Source organism: Macaca thibetana, chromosome 1 (assembly GCF_024542745.1).
Source record: "Macaca thibetana thibetana isolate TM-01 chromosome 1, ASM2454274v1, whole genome shotgun sequence".
NCBI classification, from domain to species: Eukaryota; Metazoa; Chordata; class Mammalia; order Primates; family Cercopithecidae; genus Macaca; species Macaca thibetana.
This window is the reverse complement of record NC_065578.1, coordinates 138,991,138-139,004,708: the sequence shown is the minus strand read 5'-3', so window position 1 is coordinate 139,004,708 and position 13,571 is coordinate 138,991,138. Positions and strand designations below refer to the sequence as shown.

General features: G+C 45.5%; 2 protein-coding genes across 5 annotated transcripts in view; one reads left to right on the top strand and one right to left on the bottom strand.

Moving 5' to 3' along the window:
• CNIH4 (cornichon family AMPA receptor auxiliary protein 4) overlaps nucleotides 1-13,571 on the top strand; it is a 728,363-nt gene that overhangs the window by 565,225 nt on the left and 149,567 nt on the right. The gene's annotated exons all lie outside the window — the stretch shown is intronic.
• Nucleotides 3,719-13,571, bottom strand: part of NVL (nuclear VCP like) — a 106,292-nt gene continuing 96,439 nt past the window's right edge. For all 4 annotated transcript variants that reach the window (XM_050760706.1, XM_050760695.1, XM_050760697.1 and 1 more), the window contains 3 exons: nucleotides 9,501-9,589; nucleotides 7,251-7,321; nucleotides 3,719-4,030 (listed from right to left, as the gene is read on the bottom strand). In XM_050760706.1, coding sequence (XP_050616663.1) covers nucleotides 3,986-4,030; nucleotides 7,251-7,321; nucleotides 9,501-9,589 — 205 coding nt within the window. In that variant the 3' untranslated portion in view covers nucleotides 3,719-3,985. The remainder of the gene's footprint in view (nucleotides 4,031-7,250; nucleotides 7,322-9,500; nucleotides 9,590-13,571) is intronic.

Here is a 13,571-nt window from a genome sequence, read left to right as displayed (position 1 = left end):
AAGTTCTGAGTTTGTTCACCATTATGTCAGTAATGCTCAGTACAAAGTGTTTAATGAAATGGCTAAATCTTTGACAGAGGATATAATTCCGGGAGTTTCTGAACAGAGGACTGGATCTTTTTCAATAAAAGAAATAAAAGTTAGACCACCGTAGACCAGAATTGACTGTTCCGCGAGTCCCCTTGAACAAGCTCTGAACCTTTTTCTTTTTGATGAAATGGGGATAATGCTCTTTGATCCCTAGTACGAGTTGGGAGTGTTAAAGAAGATAACATTTGGCAGTGTGTAGTACACAGATCATGCTGAAAAATATGATCTTCCCTTCCATTTGCAGAAGTGCTGGCAACATCCGCTGTCACACTAGCTGTCGCAGTATCTGCCTGCTGTTCAACCTGTACCATACCTGACTGGCAAAGCCAACGAACACACAGCCAGTCTGCTCTCTTATGCACTCTAAATTTTATGTCGAGGTTAAGCTAAACTACCAGCAAGTTGGATACTTAGACCTAACATTTAATTGTCAAGAAGATTTTTGCTTTTTCTCATAACCCACATCTATGATATACCTGTGTTTCTCAGGATTGGGTGGATGTCAAGCAGAGTCCAATCTACTCCTCAAATTTAAGACCTGCTGGTGCATATTCCAATTTTCCCTTCAATTTTTTTTTTTTTTTGAGACAGAGTCTCACTCTGTCACCAGGCTGGAGTACAGTTCAAGCAATTCTCCTGCCTCAGCCTCCCGAGTAGCTGGGACTACAGGTGCGTGCCACCACACCCAGCTAATTTTCGTATTCTTAGTAGAGACGGGGTTTCACCATGTTGATCAGGATGGTCTTGATTTCTTGACCTTGTGATCCATCCGCCTCGGCCTCCTGAAGTGTTGGGATTATAGGCCTGAGCCATCGCACCCAGCTTCCCTTCATTCTTAATCACCTACCTTTAGTATGTGATCCTGATTTGCCTTTGTTTTCTTTTTTGGTGCTCCTTCTTCTGGTGTCCTAAGGTACCCTCTTCTTCATGCCCTTTCACTGGGCATGGTCATACTCTGCTGAGATGTCTGAATCCTTCTGTGAACTCCTCAAAAAAAGGACTGTGTCAGCCGGGCACAGTGGCTCAGGCCTGTAATCCCAGCACTTTGGGAGGCCAAGGCAGGCGGATCACGTGGTCTGGAGATCGAGACCATATTAGCTAACATGGTGAAACCCCGTCTCTACTAAAAATACAAACAATTAGCCAGGCGTGGTGGTGGGCACCTGTAGTCCCAGCTACTCAGGAGGCTGAGGCAGGAGAATGGCCTGAACCTGGGAGGTAGAGCTTGCAGTGAGCTGAGATTGCGCCACTGTACTCCAGCCTGGGCAACAGAGCTAGACTCTGCCTCAAAAAAAAAAAGGACTGTGTTTTATTGACCTTTGCAACTCTGATTTGCGTTTAGTAACATTTTTTCATCACATTTTTGTAAACTTTTTTTTTTCCTTTTTTTTGAGACCAAGTCTCGCTCTGTTGCCCAGGCTGGAGTGCAATGGTGCCATCTTGGCTCACTGCAACCTCTGCCTCCCAGGTTCATGCGATTCTCCTGCCTCAGCTTCCTGAGTAGCTGTGATTACAGGTGCCTGCCACCAAACCCGGCTAAATTTCATATTTTTTTTTTTTTTTTTTTTTTTTTTTTTTGAGACGGAGTCTCGCTTTGTGGTCCAGGCTGGAGTACAGTGGCCGGATCTCAGCTCACTGCAAGCTCCGCCTCCCGGGTTTACGCCATTCTCCTGCCTCAGCCTCCCGAGTAGCTGGGACTACAGGCACCCGCCACCTCGCCCGGCTAGTTTTTTGTATTTTTTAGTAGAGACGGGGTTTCACCGTGTTAGCCAGGATGGTCTCGATCTCCTGACCTCGTGATCCGCCCGTCTCGGCCTCCCAAAGTGCTGGGATTACAGGCTTGAGCCACCGCGCCCGGCCTAAATTTCATATTTTTAGTAGAGATGGGGTTTCACCAAGTTGGCCAGGTTGGTCAAGAACTCTGACCTCAGGCGATCTGCCTGCCTTGGCCTAGTGCTGGGATTACAGGCATAAGCCACCGTGCCTGGCCTTGTAAAAAAAATTTTTTTTTTTTTTGTAGAGATGGGGGTCTTACTATGTTGCCCAGGCTGGTCTCAAACTCCTGAACTCAAGTGATCCTCCCACTTAGGCCTCCCGAAAATGCTAGGATTACAGGCATGTGCCACTGTGCCTGGCCCACATTCTTAAAAGCAGCCTAAAAATTTCTGTAGAATGAAGTGAAGTAAAAATTTAAGAAGAAAGAAAAGTAGGTAACCAGACCCATCTATATATAGCTTCAGCATATATTGTGAGCAACACCGTAAATGACAAGTTGAGATTAAACACAGCAAAAATCAAGCCCTTTACAAAGTATTGCCTAGGGACTCATCAGACATATATAGAGGCCAAAGGAGAGTCAAATCTGGGACAGTTTGAATATCATAATGATAATAAAAGATAATATATTAAAAAATAGTAATACTTGAGTTTGATGAGGAATGGACTATATAGAGTTTCAAAGTAACTTCCCATAAAATACACATACATTACAAAGTGAAAAAAAAGAGTGAGGAGTAACTTTATAGTGTGAGAAGCCTGGTAGAACTACCTTAAGTGATCACAGTGAACATCATGAGTAACGACAAACTGAAATCGCATGCCACATGAGGAGTGCACAGTGTCACTTTGTAATCTGCCAAAGATGCATAACTTGAGTGTAATCACAAGGAAAACATCAGACACATTCTCACTGAAGGCATTTGACAAAGTAACTGGCCTGAAACCTTCACAAGTGTCAAAAGTCAAACCTGAAGAACTGTTCCACACTTAAAAGAGATTCGCCAGGCGCGGTGGCTCAAGCCTGTAATCCCAGCACTTTGGGAGGCCGAGACGGGTGGATCACGAGGTCAGGAGATCGAGACCATCCTGGCTGATACCGTGAAACCCCGTCTCTACTAAAAAATACAGAAAACTAGCCCGGCGAGGTGGCGGGCGCTTGTAGTCCCAGCTACTCGGGAGGCTGAGGCAGGAGAATGGCGTGAACCCGGGAGGCGGAGCTTACAGTGAGCTGAGATCCGGCCACTGCACTCCAGCCTGGGCGGCAGAGCGAGACTCCGTCTCAAAAAAAAAAAAAGAGATTAAAGAACGTAGCAACTAACTGCAGTGGCCTCCTTTTAAAGCAGCGGTCCCCAACCTTTTTGGCACCAGGCACTGGTTTCATGGAAGATAATTTTCCCTCAGATGGGGCTGGGGGAGGTGGTTTCAGAAAGAAACTGTTCCACCTCAGATCATCAGGCATAAGATTCTCATAAGGAGCGTACAGCCTAGGTCCCTCAAGTGCACAGTTCACAATAGGGTTCACGCTTCTATGAAAGTCTAATGCTGCCGCTGATCTACCAGGAGGTGGAGCTAAGGCAGTAATGCTCGCTTGCCCACCACTAACCTCCCACTGTACGTCCTGGTTCCTAACAGGAGACAGATAGGTACCGGTCTCCAACCTGGGGATAGGGACCTGTTTTAAAGGCCATTATCAGGACAACTAGAGAAACTTGAATGGAGGAGGACTGAATGGAGATGGCAGCGATGTTTCCATGTATTAATTTCCTGACTTTGATGAAGGGTTATGTAGGAGATGGTTGCAGAGGGCGGGGAAGGAGTTCTGTGTACCTTTTCTGTATAGTCAAAATAGTTCAAAGTAAAAGTTTTATTTGAAAAATGTAACAGTCATTTTATTTCAGCAGTTTAAAAATTTTCCTTTTCTTAAAGAGGAAGAAGGCATTTTCACACAAGGCTGGCCAGATGGGAAGAATCTTCAGCTTCAGCTTGGCCTCATTCACTTGAAAATAAAATATTTACATGAGGCCGCACCTGTGTCCAGCTGAAAGCAGGTCCTTCAGAGCGTGTGGGGGATTCTCTGCCAGCTTGATGGGCTCCTCTAAGCCAGCTGCTGGAGACGTCACCGGCTGAGGGACTCCTGCAAACGTTCATACATGATTTGATCCTGTAAGGAGGGAGAACACAGAATACAGAGCCCATCACTGCTTGCTATGGGCTGAATGGTGCCCCCCAAAATTCACATGCTGCAGTCCTCACCGCAGGACCTCAGAATGTGATTCTAACTGGAGAGAGAGGGTCTTGGTAGAGGAGACTGGATTAAAATGAGGTCATACAGGTGGACTCTTATCCAATATGACTGGTGTCCTTACAAAAAGAGGGGATTAGGGCACAGGAGGGAAGAGCATGTGCACACGCTGGGAGGAGACAGCTGTCAGTGAGGACAAAGGCTCCAGAAGAACCAACCCTGCCCAATACTCTCCAGAACTGTGAGAAAATAAATTTTCCATTTTTTAAGCCACCCAGTCTGTGGTACTTTGTCATAGTAGCTCTTGCTGACTAATTTACTATTAAAGAGAGGTGACATTTTACTTTCCTGCATCTAAATCCTAATCTAAGTCCTATACATGCTTCTTTCCACAGGGGACTCCCATGACTCTCACAATTGTTGACTGAAGTTTTCCTAAAATATCAGGTCAAAAGATTCTTATGTCTATCTAATTAGTGAAGAAAGCACAATTCTAAACTACACTGAATCCAGATGGAAAGGAGGCAAAAGCAGAAGCTTCTCTTTTTGAGACAGAGTCTCTGTTGTCCAGGCTGGAGTGCAGTGGCGCAATCTCGGCTCACTGCAATCTCTGCCTCCCAGGTTCAAGGGATTCCACTGCCTCAGTCTCCTGAGTAGCTGGGACTACAGGTGTGCACCACCATGCCTGGCAAAGTTTTTGTACTTTAGTAGAGATGGGGTTTCTTTTCTTTTTTTTTTTATACTTTAAGTTCTAGGGTACATGTGCACAACATGCAGGTTTGTTACATATATATACATGTAAAATGTTGGTGTGCTGCAACATGAGCCACTGTGCCAGGCCGGGAAAGTAGAAGCTTCTTACACTATATTACTGTTCATAAGAAATTGCCAGAATGGGCCGGGCGCGGTGGCTCAGGCCTGTAATCCCTGCACTTTTGGAGGCCGAGATGGGCGGATCATGAGGTCAGGAGATTGAGACCATCCTGGCTAACACGGTGAAACCCCGTCTCTACTAAAAATACAAAAAAATTAGCCAGGCGTGGTGGCGGGCGTCTGTAGTCCCAGCTACTCAGGAGGCTGAGGCAGGAGAGTGGTGTGAACCTGGGAGGCAGAGCTGGCAGTGAGCAGAGATCGCACCACTGCACTCCAGCCTGGGCGACAGAGCGAGACACCGTCTCAAAAAAAAAAAAAAAAAGAAATTGCCAGAATGTTTTCCAGTGTGGTTTATCTACATTTTCAGCAACAATGTGTAAGAGTTCCAGGCCAGGCTTGGTGGCTCACGCCTGTAACCCAGTACTTTGGGAGGCTGAGGCAGGTGAATCACCTGAGGTTGGGAGTTGGAGACCGGCCTGAACAACATGAAGAAACCCTTTCTCTACTAAAAATACAAAAAATCAGCCGGGCATGGTGGCGCATGCCTGTAATCCCAGCTACTCAGGAGGCTGAGGCAGGAGAATAGCTTGAACCCAGGAGAGGTTGGGGTGAGTTGCGATCATGCCATTGCACTCCAGCCTGGGCAACAAGAGCAAAACTCTTGTCTCAAAAACAAACAAAAAAAAGTTCCAGCTGTTTCATATCCTTGCCACTATTTAGTGTTGCCAGTCTTTTAAATTTTAGTCATTGTGGTAGGTGTGTAGTAGAATCTCACTGTGGTCAAATTAAATTTTTTTTTTTTTTTTTTTTTTTTTTTGAGACTGAGTCTTGATCTGTCGCCTAGGCTGGCATGCAGTGGTACGATCTTGGCTCATTGCAACCTCTGCCTCCCAGGTTCAAGTGATTCTTCTGCCTCAGCCTCCCAAGTAGCTAGGACTACAGGTGTGCACCACCACACCCAGCTAATTTTTGTATTTTTAGTAGAGATGGGATTTCACTATATTGGCCAGGTTGGTCTCGAACTCCTGACTTCGTGATCTGCCCACCTCAGCCTCCCAAAGTGCCAGGATTACAGGTGTGAGCCACCACGCCTGGCAAATTAACATTTTAAATATTGGGTGGCAATTCCACTCCTGTGTATTTATCCCAAAGAAATACTTGAAGTGTGTTTTTCTTCTGTGTTTGTTTGTTTTTGAGACAAGGCTTTGTTCTGTAACTGAGGCTGGAGTACAATGGTGTGATCGTGGCTCAATGTAGCCTCAACCTCCTGGGCTCAAGTAATCCTTCTGCCTCAACCTCCTAAGTAGCTGGGACTATAGGGGCATGCCACCATGTCTGGCTAAGTTTTAATTTTTTTTGTAGAGACAGGGTCTCACCATGTTTCCCAGGCTGATCTTGAACTCCTAGGCTCCAGCCATTCTCCCACCTCTGCCTCCTGAGTAGCTGAGATAACAGGCATGGGCCACTGTGCCCAGCTCCAGAGTGATTTTTTTTAACCCTTCTCCCACCTATGGTGAAGATGTTTTTATTTCCCTGAAATGTATGGGTAAGTCCCTGTGGCTTAGTTTGGGTACAGTCTAGCTCCAAGAAATACAAAGCCATGGCCGGGCGCGGTGGCTCAAGCCTGTAATCCCAGCACTTTGGGAGGCCGAGACGGGCGGATCACGAGGTCGGGAGATCGAGACCATCCTGGCTAACACGGTGAAACCCCGTCTCTACTAAAAAAATACAAAAAACTAGCCGGGCGAGGTGGCGGGCGCCTGTAGTCCCAGCTACTCGGGAGGCTGAGGCAGGAGAATGGCGGGAACCCGGGAGGCGGAGCTTGCAGTGAGCTGAGATCTGGCCACTGCACTCCAGCCTGGGCGACAGAGCGAGACTCTGTCTCAAAAAAAAAAAAAAAAAAAATACAAACCCATTTGTCAAAAAGGGTAGAGTAGGTCAAAGATACTTGAATTAGATGATTAAAAATTCTGAGATTGTGGAGGCATAAGAGGTCATTCTCTCTCTGAATAAATAGTTGTTAGAGAATCTAGTTAGGAAAACTGTGCTCCAGTCCCTAAGAAACATATAAAATTAAAATCTCTCAAGAACATTCTCACAAAGGCAATTATTTTGCTTGTTTTCAGATCAAAATGAACCATGTAATTTATTTTTTTAGGAAGTAGAAGTAGTATACAAAACAATCTGTAAAAGAGTTTAATTCATGAGGTCATATCTACTGGTCTAAAATTCTAGTTTCTTTTATACATTTAACAGCATTGCTTACCTTTTTTGATATAGATGATCTTACTTTCTTGAAAGCTTCTTCAAAATGCTTATGACTAATCTTGAGTTCACCTATGGAGCAAATGCACAAATATACACATCTCAGTATGGTATGCTAACCGACTTAGAACTTAACTTCCTCTGAAAGACTTCGAAGTTGGCCGGGCGCGGTGGCTCAAGCCTGTAATCCCAGCACTTTGGGAGGCCAAGACGGGCGGATCACGAGGTCAGGAGATCGAGACCATCCTGGCTAACCCAGTGAAACCCCCGTCTCTACTAAAAAAGAAAATACAAAAAACTAGCCAGGCGAGGTGGTGGGCGCCTGTAGTCCCAGCTACTTGGGAGGCTGAGGCAGGAGAATGGCGTGAACCTGGGAGGCGGAGCTTGCAGTGAGCTGAGATCCGGCCACTGCACTCCAGCTTGGGCGACAGAGCGAGACTCCGTCTCAAAAAAAAATAAAAAAAAAAGAAAGACTTCGAAGCTTTCAAGGGGTCCACTAAAGAGATCAGTGTTGAGATGGGCTCTATTCTTTTTCAGAACAGTATTCTAGCCAGATATATTCTGCTCATCAGATTTTAATCCAAAACCACCCAAAGAGACCTGCCACTCATAAGTTGGTACTTTTTGTAGGTCTCTTTGCATTGTTTAACTTAATGGTGATGTTTATGAAGAAGAACCAGAATTACTCAGATAATTCAAATAAATTTAACTGGGAATAGAATGTAGGATTCCATAGTATTAATATTTAAGAGTATGCAACACACAATGAGATCTTATGGAACCATAATATCATAGAATATTTTATATATAAAATATCTCAGCACTGGATTAGAAGGGAGCTTTAGGTCGGGTGTGGTGGCTCAGGCTTATAATCCCAGCACTTTGGGAGGCCGAGGTGGGTGGATAATGAGATGAGTTTGAGACCAGCCTGACCAATATGGTGAAACCCCGTTTCTACTAAAAATATAAAAAAAAATTAACTGGGTGTGGTGGCACACGCCTGCAATCCCAGTTACTCGGGAGACTGAGGCAGGAGAATCGCTTGAACCAGGAGGTGGAGGTTGCAGTGAGCCAGATCGTGGCACTGCACTCCAGCCTGGGCGACAGAGCAAGACTCCATGTCCGGAAAAAAAAAAAAAAGAGACAGGGTTTTGCTCTGTCACTCAGGCTGGAGTGCAGTGGTGCAATCATAGCTCATTGCAGCCTCAAACTCCTGGGCCTCACTCTCCCAAGAAGTTAGGACTATAGGCATGTACCACCATGCCAGTTTAATTTTTTAAATTTTTTATAGAGATGGCGTCTTGGTTTTTCTTTTTTTTTTTTTTTTTTTTTTTTTTTTTGAGACGGAGTCTTGCTCTGTCGCCCAGGCTGGAGTGCAGTGGCGCGATCTCGGCTCACTGCAAGCTCCGCCTCCCGGGTTCACGCCATTCTCCTGCCTCAGCCTCCCGAGTAGCTGGGACTACAGGCGCCCACAACCGCGCCCGGCTAATTTTTTGTATTTTTAGTAGAGACGGGGTTTCACCGTGGTCTCGATCTCCTGACCTTGTGATCCGCCCGCCTCGGCCTCCCAAAGTGCTGGGATTACAGGCGTGAGCCACCGCGCCCGGCCGGCGTCTTGGTTTTTCATGCAGGCTGCTCTCAAACTCCTGGGCTCAAGCAATCCTCCTGCCTCAGCTTCCCAAAGTGCTGGGATTACAGATGTGAGTCACCACACACAGCAGACAATTTTTTTTCCGCATATGCACTCAAATAGCAAAATTAAAGACACCGTCAAATGTGAAGGATGGTGCAAAGCTGTTGAGATGACCCCAAAGCATCACATAATACAATACACAGAGTTTGTATTTTGAAAGGAAAGTCTCAATATATGGAAAGTTATTCTAAATTTCACTTATCTTCTGTATTTTCTAAGATCTCCAATTTAGGCCGCATTTTAACAGGTAAGTAGATATCACCTTAGCAAAAGAATAAGGTTTTCCAGAATTGATACGCAGCCCAAACTCATGATGAAGACAGTGAATGGATCCATTTGCCTATAGGGACAGTACTCTTTATTAGAGCAGTACTAAATAACTTTGCTATTATTATAATTGTCAGCAACAGAGGTTACCTAATATTTTAGAACAGATTCTAACAGTCTCATTAGAAAAACGTTAGCTTTAGTATCATAGATAATAGACACTAGAAAATGGTCATTTTCCAGGGCAACAGTATCATAATCAGAATTGAGAGATTCTGGAGAGAATCGTACCTTTTTCATTTCCACTCTTCTGTCTTGCCATTTCCTGTCTTAGGGCACAGATAGAAGCTTCTCTTACCAAAGCAGAGAGATCTGCGCCCCTACAATAAAATAATAGTGATTTATATTCCTAGATACTGCAAAATCCCAAAAAAAAACCCATATAAGTCATATATTAAATAATGAGGAAAGAAAGCGACCAATAAAGATGAGAAATAAATTGATTATGAATCAGTAGGAAAGAGCTCTTAGCTTTTTTTTTTTTTTTTTTGAGACGGAGTCTCGCTCTGTCGCCCAGGCTGGAGTGCAGTGGCCGGATCTCAGCTCACTGCAAGCTCCGCCTCCCGGGTCTACGCCATTCTCCTGCCTCAGCCTCCCGAGTAGCTGGGACTACAGGCGCCCGCCACCTCGCCCGGCTAGTTTTTTGTATTTTTTTAGTAGAGACGGGGTTTCACCGTGTTAGCCAGGCTAGTCTCGATCTCCTGACCTCGTGATCCGCCCGTCTCGGCCTCCCAAAGTGCTGGGATTACGGGCTTGAGCCACCGCGCCCGGCCCGCCTTTTTTTTGGTGGGGGGAGACGGAGTCTCGCTCTGCAGCCCAGGCTGGAGTGCGGTGGCGTGATCTCGGCTCCCTGCAAGCACCGCCTTCCGGGTTCATGCCATTCTCCTGCTTCAGCCTCCGGAGTAGCTGGGACTACAGGCGCCCGCCACCACGCCTGGCTAACTTTTTGTAGTTTTAGTAGAGACAGGGTTTCACCGTGTTACCCAGGATGGTCTCGATCTCCTGACCTCGTGATCTGCCCGCCTCAGCCTCCCAAAGTGCTGGGATTACAGGCGTGAACCACCGCGTCCAGCCTGCTCTTAGCTTTTACGTAAGATATTTCTAGGCCAGGTGCAGTGGCTCATGCCACTTAGGTGGGAGAATCACTTGAGCCCGAGAGGTGGAGGTTGCAGTGAGCCAAGATCGCACCACTGCACTGCAGCCTGGGCGACAGAGTGAGACTCTGTCCCAATTAAAAAACAAAAACAAAAACAAAAAACTAAACTCAAGAGGAAAGGAAATGATGGAGGAAACAATACAATGCATAAAAGGCTAAAGTGCTGACTAGCATATTCATGTATTACATAAGGTCTAAAGTAAGCTTATTAAAAAGTCATTTATGGGCTGAGCGCAGTGGGTCCTGCCTGTAATTCCAGCACTTTGGGAGGTGGAGATGGCAGAATTGCTTGAGTCTGGGAGGCATAGGCTATAGTGAGCCTGGGTGACAGAGTGAGACCCTGTCTCAAAAAAACCCCAAAAAAGTCACTTACGGCTCAAGTTCAGAAGGGAAAAATACAAACCCTGGAAAGTCTTTAATGCAGCTGACTCAAGTTAAAACTGAATGAACACATCATAAGTTACTTAAAATATGACAAATACAAACAGGCCTTCACTTATTTAATTATTTCATGTAATAATATGCTGAGTCAGCACAGTTCTAAGTTAAATGAAAGACACTCATGCTGACTGGAGTTTCACTACTTTACAGCTGAAACAGGATTCTTAGAGATTCTTTGAGAAAGAGTTTGAATTTGGGGATAAAAACCTCACTTCTATTATTCAGAAGTCTTGGAAAGAAAAGATGAAAACAAAAAATGAATTTTTTTAAAAAAACCTCATCTCTGGACATCAAACTTATTATATAATGTTGATAATCCCCATACTATATAAATTTTTTTTTTTTTTTTTTTTTTTTTTTGAGATGGAGTCTCGCTCTGTTACCTAGGCTGGAGTGCAGTGGCACAATCTTGGCTCAATGCAACCTCCGTGTCCTGGGTTTGAGTGATTCTCTTGCCTCAGACACATACTATATAAAAGTAAAGACCCACAGAGCTTAAATTTTTAACTGAATCTGGTGTTTTGTTGGCTAAATGTTAGGGTTATAACATTATTTAATAATCACATGCCCGCTGGGGTATTCATTCCTTCCCCCAGTATGAAATCTAACATTGGTGGAGACATCATTAACTAACGCAAACTGACAGCTAAAGACTGTAGTGGTGTAGTATCTCTCAAACTGTGATTATAGTGGCAAGAAAATCCAAAATGTACACCATTCAACTTTAGCCCTAACCCCTTCACAGACTGACAGCCTACTTGGTATATCCAAAAGATTTAGACCAGGGCAAGTTCTGCCACCAAAACCACCTCTGTTACTGAAAATCTTTTCAGATTTGAGCACTTAAAGCTGTTATTATTATTATTTTTTGTAGAGACGGGGTCTTACTATGTTGCCCAGGCTGGCCTCAAACTTCTGGCCTCAAACAGTCTGCCCGCCTTGGCCTCCTAAAGGGCTAGGATTACAGCTGTGAGCCACTGCTCCCACCCTTAAAGCAGTAAACTACTCAAGAAGTAGTCCCCTAAGCAGTAAGGTCATTTCTTTATTTTTAATTTAATTTTTTTTTTATTTTATTTATTTATTTTTTTGAGACGGAGTCTGGCTCTGTCACCCAGGCTGGAGTGCAGTGGCGCGATCTCGGCTCACTGCAAGCTCCGCCTCCCGGGTTCACGCCATTCTCCTGCCTCAGCCTCCTGAGTAGCCGGGACTACAGGCGCCCGCCACCTCGCCCGGCTAGTTTTTTGTATTTTTTAGTAGAGACGGGGTTTCACCGTGTTAGCCAGGATGGTCTCGATCTCCTGACCTCGTGATCCGCCCGTCTCGGCCTCCCAAAGTGCTGGGATTACAGGCTTGAGCCACCGCGCCCGGCCTAATTTTATTTATTTATTTATTTTTGAGATGGAGTCTTGCTCTGTTGCCCAGGCTGGAGTGCACTGACACGATCTCAGCTCACTGCAACCTCCACCCCCTGGGTTCAAGCAATTCTCCTGTCTTGGCCTCCCTAGTAGCTGGGATTACAGGCATGCGCTACCATGCCCGGCTAATTTTTGTATTTTTAGTGGAGACAAGGTTTCACCATGTTGGCCAGGCTTGTCTCCAATTCCTGAACTCACGTGATCTACCCACCTCGGCCTCCCAAAGTGCTTGGATTACAGGCGTTGAGCCACCGTGCCTGGCCACATCATTTAAATAAAGACTGGTATGGATTTGATTCCCAACTAGGGGGTGAGGCACATCCTATTTAACGGAAGGTAGGGGCATTTACATCTGTATCTCACCACCCCTCCTGATGAAGGGTGATGAATTTCTCTTCATTGAGAATCACTGCTACATTAGAAGGACATAATAGGGGAAAAAAGGGCCGGGCATGGTGGCTCACACCTGTGATCCCAGCAGTTTGGGAGGCTGAGGCGTGAGGGACTACTTAAGCTCAGAGTTCATGACAAGCCTGGGCAATATGGCAAGACCCCATAACTACAAAAATTTTTAAAAAAAATTAGCTGGGCATGGTGGCGTGCACCTGTAGTCCCAGCTATCCGGGAGGCTGAGGTCAGAGGATTGTTTCTCAACAAAGGAAGCAAAGGGGCCGGGCGCGGTGGCTCAAGCCTGTAATCCCAGCATTTTGGGAGGCCGAGACGGGCGGATCACGAGGTCAGGAGATCGAGACCATCCTGGTTAATACGGTGAAACCCCGTCTCTACTAAAAAGTACAAAAAACTAGCCGGGCAAGGTGGCGGGCGCCTGTAGTCCCAGCTACTTGGGAGGCTGAGGCAGGAGAATGGCGTGAACCCGGGAGGTGGAGCTTGCAGTGAGCTGAGATCTGGCCACTGCACTCCAGCCTGGGCGACAGAGCGAGACTCCATCTCAAAAAAAAAAAAAAACCAAGGAAGTAAAGGAAGTAAAGGCTACAGTGAGCCATGATCATGCCACTGTACTCCAGCCTGGGTGAAAGAGGGAAACCCTGTCTGGAAAAAAAAAAAAAAGAAAGAAACAAAACAAAAAGCCATAGGGGGTAGTGTCTCTGTTAGTTAAACTCTGTGTACCCAAGTTGGGAAAATTAACAAACAAATTTACTTCAAAACACATGAAGAAAAACTAACAACTGTAACAACCACAAACATAGGAAGGAAGAAGGCAGAAATGTCAGATTTCCTGATGTTACTACAGGCTATGTGGAGGTAAAAAGGTGTGCAGTGAAAATGCAT